The sequence below is a fragment of the Culex pipiens genome, chromosome 2 (genome assembly GCF_016801865.2).
Source record: "Culex pipiens pallens isolate TS chromosome 2, TS_CPP_V2, whole genome shotgun sequence".
Classification (NCBI taxonomy): domain Eukaryota; kingdom Metazoa; phylum Arthropoda; class Insecta; order Diptera; family Culicidae; genus Culex; species Culex pipiens.
The window spans coordinates 31,252,443-31,267,303 of record NC_068938.1 but is presented as its reverse complement, the minus strand read 5'-3'; the positions used below and the strand labels follow the sequence as shown (position 1 = coordinate 31,267,303).

The window sequence follows — 14,861 nt, the reverse complement described above, 5'->3', positions numbered from 1 at the left end:
AAGTTTGAGTAACAATTTATTCCTTTAAAAATGTACAACTAATGTACCATCGTCTGGGGTGAATCGGGACACGTGGGGTGAGTTGCTGCTGTTTTAAGCCATGTTTTAGTACGCTGCTTTATTGGTACAGAACAACACCAATTTCCAAAACATCAGACTGTAGATGTGTTTTACTTCCGTATTCAGCTAGAACATTGAATAGAAAGATAATTTCGGCTTAAATCCAGATGATTTCAACAGACTGCTTTTGAATTATTAAAAAAATAAATCATTTTTTGTAGTAGGAATCAACCCATTTTCTGCATTTTAATCTGATCAGTTCTGCAGTTATTTTCAAGACGTTTTTTTTTAAAGATAAGACGTATTTCCAAATAAGCATATATCTGACGAAGGTATCACCCCTTTAGACCCAATGTCACCCCTGATGACGGTATCTTAAATCCCTCAAAACTTACTTTTTCGATGCTAAACTGTGTTTTTTTTTTATCTAAAAGTTGTTTTTACTATAGAACAATTCCAGCCCAAAAAAAGAATTTTTTAGGTACATTTTTCTCGACCCTCTCCTATTTCAATGAAACTTTGTAGACATGTTATCCTAGGCATATATAAGCCATTTTGTGACATTTGAGAAGGGCGTTAGTGTTTTAAATATGTTTGTATTTCGTAATTTAAATATTGCTGTATCTCGAAGCCGTTGCATCGAAGCATAAGCATAAGCATAGGCATAGGTGCCCACCCGCAGTTGCTACTCCGTTATTGACCAGGACCTCCAGAAGTTACATCCACGAGCCGTGGAAGATGAGTGGGTGCTATCTTTCCTCGCTTCGCAACTTCTCAAAGGCCCCTATCATGCTGATCAATACCGGCGCCGGCCACGACCAGTGGTAGAGTCACGGGGAAGTGGATGGGAATGTTAGTCCGATACTTGAGTGATAGAGACCGCCCAATCGACTGCTTCTCCGACAAAGTATCACATGAGTTTTGAGGGGGTTAGTAGATGGGTATGAGGTCAGGATTCACGAGTGGCAGTGATGTGACCATGAGCATTTTGTTTATCGGTTGATTTTTTTAAATCTTAGGCAGCCGGCTGCGGAAAGATAAATAATTGATTATTTAAAAAAAGTTTTTTTTTTATCGAACGCGTGCCAACCGAGCAGTAGTGCTATGCGATGGACTTGTCAGTATATGTTTACTGTTTGTACAATTTAGATAACGCGAGCAAATTTCAAAAATAGTAAATAAAAGACACTTTACTCTTAATATAATCGATGGTTTGATGAGTTAATACTAAAACTGTCAGCTGGAATAAATTATTACGATCAACGAATATAAACGAAAAGAAAACAGGTCATCACGTAACCGATTGCCTCGAAGCCGTTGCATCGTATCAAAAAGTGGTCGGAGACAAACTTGTAGGAAAATTGACGGGCTTTTCGAAAAAATACACTGAAAGAAAAAAAACACTCCACTTTTATGAGATTTTTGATTTCTAAGTATAAAAGTCAAATTTGAAGGTGAGCCCACGATTTTTTTTTCGTTGAAAATTTTTGTGAAGATAGCCTAAAATGTTACAAAAAGACTCACAAAAAACGCAGGATGGAGCAACTCATCTAAAAAAATACAAAAATCATTTACTAAAACTGTTTTTTTAAGTGCTCTAAACGTCAAAATTTCCAAAAACCGAGCACGAGAGTCTATTCTCCAGACAATTTTACATAAAAGTCTCCATATTGACCATTGTCCTAAGTCCAATCCTTGTGAAGTTAAAGCGGTTTTAAAAATAAAAATGTTGAAAAAATAGATTTTTTGATGGTTTTTGGCCATTTCTATATGACAGACTTGATTTTTCAGTCTCGAAAATATTTTTACCGGAAAGCTCGTCCAATTTCCCATAAGTTTGTCTTTGACCGCATTTCAATTGAATGTATGGGCTTACAGATATAAGCTAATTACATTGCTTATAAATGAAAACATAATATTTTTTCAGTGTAGTATAGCAACCTAGATAGTAAATTAGCTTATATCTGTTAGCCCATACATTCAATTGAAATGTGGTCAAAGACAAACTTATGTGAATTTCTACGAGCTTTACGGTAAAAATATTTTCGAGACTGAAAAATCAAGTTTGTCATATAGAAATTGCGAAAACCCACCAAAAACCCTATTTTTTCAACACTGTTATTTTTAAAACCGTTGTAACTTCACATGGATTAGACTTAGGACAATGGTCAATATGGAGACTTTTATGTAAAATTGTCTGGGAAATCGACTCTCGCGTTCGGTTTTTGAAAATTTTGATGTTTAGAGCACCTAAAAAAAACAGTTTCAGTAAATGTCAGTCAGTCGCCTTCTCACTTGGATTTTTTTTTTCATTACAAAATTAAGTGTTTTTTGTAAGTTAACAGAGTTACTTTTTAGAATTTAACAATGTTCTACAAAGTTGTAGAGGAGACAAAAAACGAAAATCATTTTGAAGTAAAAGTGGATTGCTTGAAATTTTTGCAAGTTATCACATTTTAACAAAAAAAAAAAGAAAAAAAATAGGTGTAAATTTAGACCATTTTTGACTTTTTTTCCCTAAAAACTAAATTTCGTGCTTTCGAAAGTATTGTTTTGCAAAATCAGCAAATTTGGCATGAAAATTGTGCTTTGGACGTTTTTGTGTGGATTGTACACTGCTTAAATGCAAGATTTTTTTTGCAGCACGCTTTTCCATGTTTACATAATTTGCATTTTATTACATAGAGTTTTATGATATTTTGAATGCATGTGGTAATTGCTGGTCACGTCATCTTGTCGCTACATAAATTTTTAAGCGCGTGAAATAGTGATTTAATTTTTTTTGACCTCAAAAATCACTTTAAAAACAAAACCTTTCGGCCCAGTGCTGATGCCAAGCAACGTGGTGCCTCGTGGCCCTCTGATTATTTTTTCTCTGACTGGGACAGGATTTGAGAAGCTGTGGTGTGTAAATTTGTGTCCCATTTTGTCACGTTGCTGGGCAGCTGCGGTGTCTCGGCATCGATATCGTGTCAAGCCATGAATGAAACAAATGTTGCAAAAAAATAAATGAAAATCAAAGAAAGGACAAACGCGTCCATTGTCAATTTTTGTTTCGAAAAGTCAGGAAAATGGCACTTTGGGATATTGTTGGTAGATTTGGTAAAAATTAACTTTGTTAGTTTTTTCAATTTTCAATACAAAGATTGATTCGAAATAAAGTTCATAAAATTAGTTCAAATATACTATTCTTGCACTTAACACATTCTCACAATTCGATCAAAACTGTAAGCCCATTGTTCCCAACCAATATTGTTTCCATTCAAGATGAAACTCCGGCTTGGGGACAGGGTTGATGTCATCATCCATGGTTGCTGCTGCTGCTGGCGCCTCAATGGGTGCCTTTGGTGCTGCTTTGCAGTAAAACAACTGATTTTGGATGCTTGGGACAAACTCAAAACGTGTCCTCACATACACACACGTATACAGCCACAGATTCGCAGTAAGTTTGTCCTTTTTTTCGGGTAGACAACGCAGTGTCAAGCCTTTGTAGTCTTTGGCACATACAGTCACACATACACAGACACGTATGAGGAGCACTTTTGTAAGCGGAAAAAAGAGGTTAAAAGCCTCTGATGAAGTGCGTTTTTTGAGACGTCTTTTTTGCTGCTTTGCAGTCTAACGAAGGAATCGAAGACTGTAAATCAATTTGGTGAACAGAGAGTCGAGGTCATTGGGAACATTACTTTGTAAACGTGCAACTTTGCCAAAAGGGGCCATCAACAGTAGGACATAAACTGAAGAGAGGAATTACTGCTGGGTTATGAATAGTTAGTTTATTCTGACAGATTTTTTTGCCAGTTTTATAGTTTTCAATTTACGGAATCGACCTTCATAACTAGTTGTACAATTGGAATATATTGCCTTTTTTTCGACTGCACATCTACCATGAATGTTCATAATCTCTAAAACAGACTTCTTCAAAAGACAGACTCTCACTTTGAGTCCCAAGGTAAATATCAAACAAGCATTTATGAAAAAATAGCAAAGTAAATTCAAAATTCATTGGACAACCTTTAAATTTTTACTCCAGAAAATGTTTTGATTCGTTCATAACAAAAATGGTTATTAATTATTAAAAGTCAAAAAAAGAATATATTTCAGCTTCACTGCTCAAAACATTGCTATTCAAAATATACAAAACTTTGAAAATATCTTCATAAATATTTTGCATCTTTTTTGTGCCTATCATGGGTGGAAATTTTTTCTCGGGTCTAATGCAACATGAATCATGAAAATCAGTTCGAATTTTTTAACCTTGTTGATCGACTTTTTATTCTTGAAAATGTTTGAATAAATAAAGAACTAGTAAAAGTTTATTTGTTTGTATGTAAACATGCATGAGTTGTTTTTTTGACAATGTTCTACCCATCAAACAACAAACACTCATGTTTTGCCTGTCAGGTGGCGGACACTATCACCACCACCACCAACGCCAACTGACAGCTGTCGGAAAATGTTTCTTGTTATGCTTTCAGAGCGCATGTGCACTCCCAGCACCCATACAATTGCATTTCCCAAACGTCAGTTTCCTCCAAAGAGAGGGAGAGAAAGTTCGCAGAGAAAACAAAATTATTTTCTCCCCTTTTTCTCTCGTTTGGGGAAGGAAAATAAAATAAATTTGTATTTTTGCTTGCTTTTCCGTTTTGGTTTGTGTGTTTTTCCTTTTTTTCACACCGTTTTTTTATTAGCTACAAATAATTGGCATGGGTTTACTGGCCTTCCCAGAAAAAGTAAAAAAAAAATATTTAAATTTTGTCAATGAGACCAGCCAGCAGTACATTTGACATTGCAATTTTGTTAGTGGGGAAAGCTGTGGGAGTTTTTTCCTCCCCCCTCCCAACATAATGACAGGAAACGCTGACAGCATTTGGCTTTGCGTCAAAACAGTCAGCGAGATGGGTTGGTTAGTTACACGGCCGATGACGATGACTGACGATCACTCACCTTCCGTTTTCTCATAAAGGGGGGCTTGTAGGTGGTGTTGTGCCGCTGGTGTTTGTTGTGATTTTTGTGCTTCAGCATTTTGGCTGCCTTTGCGGTTTTCCGGCTTTTCCGATGGAAAATTCACAAATTTGAACAAATTTCTTGTAACCACTAGCTCGATAGATTTGTTCACATTTTTCGGGCCATGAAATCAATTGCACTGATATATTCCACAAAGGACGACCATAATCAGTGTTGGTTCAGCTAGCTGCATTTTTCAAATTAATAATCGTTTGTGAACTTGAACGAATCGTGAAATTTTTTTTTTGTCAAAACTTCCTCAGATTCTTCTCAGAAATAGACATAGTTAATACAAAGTGACTATTTTTTTCAGAATTTTATTTTATATTTTTATGCTTTGTATCGTTTGGATTTCGTCATTTCAGACATTATTCTCAGTAATGTAAGTGTAAGCACTTTTGAGCTATTTTGAATCTTTAAAATAATCCCAATATCAGTAATTGAAAGAATAATATTAAAAAAAATCACTTTTAAATAAAGTTTTACTATAAACTTGGTCAAAAAATTTCCCATAGTTCTGCTCATATTTAGTAAAATAAAAAATAATAACAAATTGGAATAATGACGTTTAAAAAACAATGGAACAAACTGTAGATTTCCTTAGAAGGGAATCATCTTTCAAATTTTCACTTTTTAAAAAAAGTTTTGGTCTAAGGACCACAAATTTCAAAATTTGTTTTGGCCATATTTAACAAAATAAAAAAATTATAACAAATTGGGTTATGTAAAATTAGTAAAATTTGCTTAAAAATAAGAAGAAATGAAAATTATAAAAAAAAAACTTTGGTTCTGTTCGGCATTTCAAAATTATCAAAAATAGGGATGCACAATTGAGGAGTTAAATTAAATTTATTTTTTTATTTTGGAATGTATCCATGTTCAGAGCAATTTATACGTTGGTCATTCCACCTGAAGTGTGCAAGAAAAAATGCAAATTTGAAAATTACCATTTCCGCTTCTGCTCAAATTTGGCAGAGCTGTTGAGACTATCAAAACATGCAAAAATCCCGAATTTCATCCAAATCGTAGAGGGTCGGTCTTAGAATCAGTTTTGATGAAAATTGGACGTAGAATCTATTTCCGTGATCAAAATTTATATTAAAATATTTTAAACTAAATTGTGAAAATCTTAAAAAGGTTGTAACTTAGGAAAAATTCAACTAGATCAGATGCTAGTTTTGTATGTACAAACAACACCGGCAAATATCAGGCAGATTGGTGAGGTCGATACGAGATGGGTATGCTTTGCTCGTAGACTCGCTCTTAATTCATATTCAAATCATGTGAAGAAAAAAAAAATCATTTGATTTTATTAATTATTTTTTAAAGCGCTCTAAAACTATCTGCGTTTTGAATATTTTTAACTTTAGTTTTCCAGGGATAATTAGCGATGGTTTGAAGTGGTTTAGGACTTGGTCCTTTTTTCTTCACAAATTGGCGATTTTATTATCTGAACAGCTTGTTTTGCTAAACTTTTCAAAGAATCTTATTGATCACTTTCTGTTTAGTTATTCATTACTTGATGTCGATTTATTTTTTTTTTGAAGCATTACACGGAGAAAAATCAGTTCCGAAATTCGTGAACATGTTCATTAAAATGGGAACCACAAAGAAAGTGTTAAAAAAAACATACCATGAAGGGTTGTTTGTGAAAAACGTACCAAGAAATTTTAACAATTTGTTAGTGGTTCACAAATTCATGAACTCTTGTTCACGGTATTGAGACCTTATTTTTCTCCATGTAATTGATCATCAAACATTAGGAGGCCAATGAAAAACATGTTGTTTCCTATTTTTTCAATTCATTTCATCATCAAATACATAGATTGAAACAGTTAAAGAAACAAATTCAATAATTTTCTTTTAAATAATCAATCATTTCAACAAGATTTATTGTAACATTTCAAAACAAAATTATGTTTTCAATGATTTTCTCAAGTTCACGGTACGATCTCTAAAGTCATCACTTTCAAACATAATTTGCTTCCTTCACTCCAAATCCGCTCAGCAATTCTAAACACTTTCACCTTTAGCCACATCGATCACGTGTCAGACCTCCTGCACGGTATGCGCACTTTGCCAATTCTTCCCCAGCGGAAATTTCTCACTTGATCCCCACACACCCTTCCACTTAATGCCTCTTCCAAGAGCATGATCAATCTCACCAGCAGAGCACACTTTTCATTCAATGATTTTCTATCAATGAACCTTTGCGGTGTGACTCATCGCATTTGCAAAAAAAACATCCCCTCACAAGCCCCGATCTTCCCACCTGGGCCAGAGCTAGAACACAGATATTCAAATTCCGACCTTGATTTCCTTTTCGAAACTGCCCTTTCCCAGTACACAGACACACGAATTTTTCCTCCCCTCTTCGTCTGAATTTTCGCCCCTGAGATCTTCACTTGATGCGGAAAATGAGAGGAGGAAAATCTTCCCTACTTTTCCTCACCACCACCGCCACAATCTTCCACTAGCAAGGTGACAACCTTGAACACGGCACGGTTGACGGTTGTTTTTCCACGCGATCTTGAACGCAGCACGCTGGAAAATTCGTCGCGGCGACGTGTCCGCACACGGAACAAGCGGGATTTGCCTGCCCTACCTTGGACGGTCGCGTGGAGTCGCGGATTTTCGCGTATTTCGCACGTTCGAGGAGGACCCAGACTGAAGTTAAAAATAAAATCCCGAGACTTTGGCGGGCGCGCGAGAGAAGATCTACGCGAGATGAGCACTGAGTCGACGAGATGATACTCAGAGTGAGAGCGAGATTCAATGAGGATGAGCATGTTGTGCTGCGCTATCGATCGAGTCCGCAGGGAGTCGAGTCTCATTTTTCAAAACATGGGTTTGTTTGCGATCAGTTGTGGACGGATGGTCATGTGCGAGGGGGTGTGTTTGGTGGTTTTGAGCTGAGCTCTGAGAATCAGCTCAGTATTAGAACCAGATGACACGGTGGTCTGGTGGTGAGTCGGGACGACACGGTGACATAGGAGGGTTATAGATTTGGAGGGAAAATTTGGGATGAGATCGGGCTTGGTGAGACAGAGAGAATGTTGCCTGTGTTGGTGAATTTTTGTGTATTGTATTAATACAGAAAAAAGGTTTCAATTTAATTGTTATTTTAAATATATAAAATAGAATAGAATTTTGCAACTCACATTCGCAACTTGAATAAATCAGCTTCAAAGGCTTAAAAAAAATTATTGGATCATTAAAAAAATGATTTTCAATTTGTTGATAACAATTGTTAAATGAACAAGATTTTATTAAATATCGTTCAAAAGATATTTGTACATCTTTCATTTTCTCGCTTTACAAATATATAACATAAATCTTATAGTTTAGATCTAAATTTCATTTAAGATTATCTGATTTACCAGGAATTACACGAAGAATATGAATGATTCTTCGTGTCATTCTTGGTAAATCAAATAATCTTGTATGAAAATTAGATTTAAACTATTAGTTTGACATAGATTAATTTAATGTATTAATATTTTTAAATTGTTTCCGCTTTGCAAGAATAAAAATGCACATTAAAAACTGAATTAAACATCTTATAATAACAATTCCATGCATTTAAATTATTTTCTAAATAAACCATATTTCAATAAAGTTCAATAAACTGAACGTGACTTAAAATTCCTTTCCTTGGATTTTTTTCGATTCTTAAATCGGGGAAATTGTTAAAAAATTGGCAAGTTAAGCATCCGGTCGAAAACCCATTCAATTTGCCGATTTCCACTTTTTAAACAACTAGTTTTGCAATTTTTTGAAAGAAATTGCTTGCTCACTTCCTACTTTTTAGAAGCTGTTTTTAAACGTTATTTTTTTTAGTCAAATTCGAACAGTTGACTGCCAGTTAAATTGCAAAATGCATTTTTTTTTGCAATTCTGTCGTGAAACAACTCACTATTCCTGTCATTCTCGAGTGACGTAACGGCCTACTTTTCTCTACCAAAAATAACAGAATGGATAATGAATACCTTTCATTACCAGTGCTGAAAAGTTCTTCTTTTTAGCACTGAAATGGGTGCTGAATAGTTGAACTTTTCAGTACTAGTATCGAAAAGTAACATTTTACATTTTTTTTTTTTTGAACCGTGAATTTACTTAACACATCGATGCCTGACTAAAAATTCCATTCAAAAACCGCTTTTCAAAATTAAGGAATCGCTCAGATTTCGGTCATTCGATTTTTTTTGTATTTTTTAATTCGACTAAAACTTTTTTGGTGCCTTTGAAATACCATTTTGCATCATTAGTTTGTCTATATAATTTTTCATACAAATTTGGCAGCTGTTCATACAAAAATGATGTATGAAAATTCAAAGATCTGTATTTTTTGAAGGAATTTTTGATCGATTTGGAGTCTTAGGCAAAGTTGTAGGTATGGATATGGACTACACTGAAAAAAAATGATACACGGTAAAATTTTTTTTGATGATTTATTATTTAACTTTTTGACACTAAAACTTGATTTGCAAAAAACACTATTTTTATTTTTTTTCATTTTTTGATTTGTTTCAGAGGACATCATATGCCAACTTTTCAGAAATTTCCAGGTTGTGCAAAAAATCTTTGACCGAGTTATGAATTTTTTAATCAATACTGATTTCTTCAAAAAATCGAAATATTGGTCGCAAAAATTTTTAACTTAATTTTTCGATGTAAAATCAGATTTGCAATCAAAAAGTTTATTAGTTAAATTTTGATAAAGTGCACCGTTTTCAAGTTCAGGCCATTTTAAGGTAAGTTTTTTGAAAATAGTCGCAGTTTTTCATTTTTACAAATTAGTGTTGATACAACCCTCAGTTGCTGAGATATTGCCATGCAAAGGTTTAAAAACATGAAAATTGATGTTTTCTAAGTCTCACCCAAACAACCCACCGTTTTCTAATGTTGATATCTCAGCAACTAATGGTCCGATTTACAATGTTAAAATATGAAACATTCGTAAAATTTTCCGAACTATCTTCAACATTTTTAAACCAAATATCTTCAAAATTTTTAAACCAAAACTAACATTTTGAAAGGGCGTAATATTGAATATTTGACCCTTTCGGTATCTTAGTCTTGATTTAATTTTTTTTGAAAATATTGTTTTCGAAGAGATTGGAAAATTTCACGAATGCTTCATATTTTAACATTGTAAATCGGACCATTAGTTGCCGAGATATCGACGATAGAAAATGGTGGGTTGTTTGGGTGAGACTTGGAAATCGTAAATTTTTATGTTTTTAATTCTTTGCATAGCAATATCTTAGCAACTGAGGGTTGTATCAACAAAGTTACCTTAAAATGGCCAAAAATAAGACATCGATAAAAATATTTCGTGAAACGGTTATCCGAAGTGAATTTTTTTCAGGGCCTCCGGATAATCGAGTCTGGACTGTAGTGAATTCTTATGAAATCGTCGTCCGTTATGTTTTTGTCTTTGCAAAAATATATTTTTTGTAACTATGGAATATTTAATGTGAATTCATGAAGAAAAATTAATTTTTTAATGCAGTGTAACAAATTTAACATTTAAATTAAAAACATGCTGTTAAGCTCTTAAGAATAACAAACAAAAAAAAACAAAAAAAAAACAATATTTGTTTTGTGAAATTTATTTGAGTATTTTTTTAATGGAAAACTTTGTAAATATCCTTAATGATTTGCTTTGTAATTGACGCGTTCTAATTTTCCTTTTTAATGTTAATATTTACTATAGTATAAGTTCTCAAAAATTGCAAACATTTGTATAAAGGATTTTTTTAAATGGTTATGTTCAAAAATTTCAACAGTTTATATGACAAAAATCTGCAAATACAGATTTATTTCCAGGAAAATACAGATCTCTTACAAAATAACACAATAAATGATTGCACGGGTAGAAATGCTGTCAGCTTATCAGGTAACATAACTTAATGTTGTTGAATTTGTAAACGTTTCAATTCCAAATCGTCAACAATTTTTTTCCGAAATTAAACAACAATTTTGTCGATTTTGAGAACGTTCACACCTAAATCGAAAAAAATGGTTGATGATTTTGGAAACATCTAACACACTTTAGCCCTCCCACTAATACACCATTGTTTACGTTTTATAAAAAAATATGTTTTTGTATGGACGATTTTCCACTAGAGAGAGGGGTAGAGTGTATGAATTTTTAAAAAAAGTATCCACGTGATTTATGGATGATTCCATTGAAACATTTCGTCATCGTGAAATATTTCACGAAATGATTTCACATCGCTCATATAAGTGGTGAAAACGTGCGTTTGTGCTCAGTTCCACCAGATCGCGTATTTATTATTCACCCCTAACGGGTGCGTGTCTTTGCTACTTTCACTACTGCACGGAAATATTTCACCTGGGGATGAACGAACCATAAGCATATCGACACAGATATGTCGATTTGATTTTTTAAGACTTGTGGTTTCATTGATAAAACTAATTTTGAATAGAAAGAACAGACTAGAGAATAAGAATAGATAAAGAGATAATCAAACGTAACTGGCTAATCTGTTCTAATTGAAACATAACAAACAGGTGGAATTTTCATTGAAAGATCAAACAGATAACGCAAAATATAGTGAAGAAGAATAAAATTAAAGACAAAAAAAATCTATTGCCAATCGCATCTATGCTGCGCAAGAAGAAGAAGCAGATAATTAGTCGAAAACTCACACACATGAACGAAAGAGCAAAAAGAGTTTTTAGTTTTCTCTCAAAATCAAACGCGAACAACCAAAAAACCAGAATTAAAATTTGTGGAAATGTCGTTACCTTCCTGCCGTTAAGCCGGCTATAAATAAACAACTTATCGTACTTAGTCAACCCGAACAGGTTTATTGGGGCCCGGGTTCGTAATCAATTTGCGAGAGTTTCGTCCGACTTTGGAAAAATTGAGAGGGGAATATTTGCCGAGAATATTTTGGAGATTTAGTTTCTTTTTTTTTGTGGAAATTACGACGCACGCGTTGCTCTTGGACACTTACCTGTAATAGAGAAAGAGAATGAAGAAAAGGTTAGATTAGAATGTTTTAAAAGTAATAAATTGTATTGCTAGAACTACGATCTACTGTGCTTTGTGTTGTCTAGTTGATAGTATTTTCCTATATTTAATGTCTTTTCTTAAGAAACCCTACCCCCCAATTTCAAGTGAGACATATTTTTCTCATCAATCCTTTACCCGCTTTGAGTGGTGGATGCGAGTGTTTGTTTATTTTTGTTGCTTCCCCGCTGGCTTTTCAATGCTGCACTTTAGTAGTGTTTTTCCAGCACTTTTCCAGCCCATTGCGCCTAGTAGTAGCAGTAAATGGCTGACATGACAGTGCATCGGACAAACCTAAACAAATAAAACGAGCATCGTGAAATAGAGGAACGTGTTGGCCAACAGGTAATTTGCTTTTTTGTGTTTGACGAATCATGTTTCGAAATCAATGGTTATGGTTTAAGTTGGTACAAATTTTTTTTGTTGATTTTATTTTTTGCAGTACTTTTTTCTGTATACACAATTAGTCATGTGTTTTTTTCATGTTCTTTGTGTTTTAAGAATTTGGGTGCAGTCCAAACTCGATCATCCAAAGTTTTGATTACCCTAAGGTATATTATGAATGGTCCCTATTAGGTCATACTAGTAAAAGAATTTACCATTTGAACAATTTAAAGATCTGCTTATGATTGAAAGAAAGGAAAATTTCACAAAATTTAAATCATAGGTTAGTTTTCAATAGGTCTTAAGCAATATTGGCAAGCTAAGCAGTTTTTGATGGATTCTCGTTCATATTACGAATTGTTATTTTCATAAAACGCTTCAACTTGTGCATCTGCAATATTTTAAATGGTTAAATATTTCATTTTATCTGTTTGTTTTGAATTTATGTACACTGAAATAAAAAAAATAGTACCAAATTCCTTTATTTTAGGCATTTTGCCTCTTTTCCTTATTTAGTAATCGGGTTTTTTGGATTACTTAATAAGTAAAGGAGCAAAAATTCCTAGAATTTAGGAATTTGGTACTTTTATTTTTTTTCAGTGTACACGTTTTAAGTTATTTTATGTTTTTGTTAAATTTGAACATGTTTGTAAATCATAATATTTTCGGAAATGTATTGTTTCATTTGCATCAGCTTTCGTCTAAATTTAGCCACAAGAGTTTTTTCAAACCTGAAGAAACTGATCTCTCTTTTGTACTGCATCGCCATAAAAGCAAAAAAGTCTCAATTTCCCACTCCCAAAAACCTAAAAATTAGAACCAAAACAATACACACACATTCGAACAAAAACCCCAAAAAACATCTCCCTTCGTCCCACTGACAAATACTCACGCGCATTACGCAACGCAACGCACCGCGACATGTCTCGGGGACTTAGTATACACTTAAAATGTGTACTTAATTAAAACCCAAACCAGGCGCGGGAGGAGCAGAGCACGCGGGCAGAGATCGCGCACGTGGACCTATTTTTGGAAGTTTTGTCCGCCCCGGAGCATAACCACACGTGCTGTCATCGATCATAAACCGGGAACTGCCGGTTGGCGCTCGGGCTAAACTCTAACTAAAGCGACTTGAGAGGAGGAAGAAGCGTCTTAGCGTTGATTTTTTCTCTTCTTATTGCCTTTCTGGCGCTAGTACGAAAAGTACAATTATTTCCCTGTCGAAAACGGATTTTGGCCGTAAAAAGGCAGAATGGTGAACGTGTTTTGAAGATTTTCGATGTTTTTTTAGGGGGATGGGGTAAACGAAGTAGGATTGTTTGGAGAAGTGAGTGAAGAAAAAACAGAGTGCAATCAATCATGTGGTTTTAGAAGGAACTAAAATCTGTCAGGGCAAAACGGCTGAGTCGATTTTGAGGAACCCTTCCTGTGGATTGCATTTTGTGTGGTAATTACCTCACGATTTTTGACGATAGTTGATATTTTCTCATGATTATATGGTATTTGAATTCTCAACCTTGGCTCAGAAATTCCAGTTGAAGAAGATAAAAAAGTTTTGGAATGTCTTGAGATATAAAAACTGCTTGCTTTTCAAAATTTTATTTTCCAAGAATTTTGTTGAATTTTTATAAAACATGTAATTAAAATAGTTTTAAAACAATTAGCATTCAATTCATTCGTATTCATGAGAATTCATTTGTATTCATTAGATTTTTTTCGAATTAATAAGCATTGATTCATGATAATTATAATTAATTCATATTCATTAGAATTATTTTCATTCATTATACATTTAATTCTTCATAAGAACTTCAAATTCTTTTGGATTATTGAAAGTTTTTTCGATTTTATTTTAAATTTTGATGACTTATTTCTGTCACCTTTTGAATTATTTTTTTTTTATATTTAGATTTTTGCTGAATTCTATTTAAATATTTAAATTTTGCACAATTATGTTAAGTTTTCTAAAATTTTTATATATTTTTTGGGAACTCTTTTCAATTCTTCGATAGCTTCGGAATTCTTTGGTGTTTCTGAATTCACTTTTTTTTCATTCTTTGAAAATTATTTAAATTCTTAGTTTTTTTTCATAAATTCATATTTTTTTAAGTTCTGTTAAATTTCTTTATTTTTTCTGAAAAAAATCATTCTATACATGTATACATTCTTATGAATTCGTGCAAATTCTTCTAAATTCTTAAAAATTCTTGTAAATTCTTCTTTATTCAATTAAGATAATATTTTTTTATAAATTCTTATAAATTCTTCTAAGTTCATATAAATTCTTATACATACTTTTAAATTATTCTGAATTCTTCTAAATTCTTCTAAATTCTTCTAAATTTTACTTCTTCTAAATTCTTTT

The 14,861-nt window shown here is 33.3% G+C and overlaps 1 protein-coding gene across 14 annotated transcripts in view; it reads right to left on the bottom strand.

Annotated features, from left to right (window-relative positions):
* LOC120419673 (voltage-dependent L-type calcium channel subunit beta-1) overlaps positions 1-14,861 on the bottom strand; it is a 238,760-nt gene that overhangs the window by 57,789 nt on the left and 166,110 nt on the right. The window contains exons 1-2 of one of the 14 annotated variants that reach the window (XM_039582454.2): positions 7,557-7,723; positions 5,008-5,254 (exon numbers count right to left, since the gene is read on the bottom strand). The exons of 11 other annotated variants lie outside the window; for them this stretch is intronic. In XM_039582454.2, coding sequence (XP_039438388.1) covers positions 5,008-5,085 — 78 coding nt within the window. In that variant the 5' untranslated portion in view covers positions 5,086-5,254; positions 7,557-7,723. Of the gene's footprint in view, positions 1-5,007; positions 5,255-7,556; positions 7,724-14,861 lie in introns of those variants that run through there. 2 more of the 14 variants (XM_039582456.2, XM_052709106.1) reach the window with 2 other exon arrangements.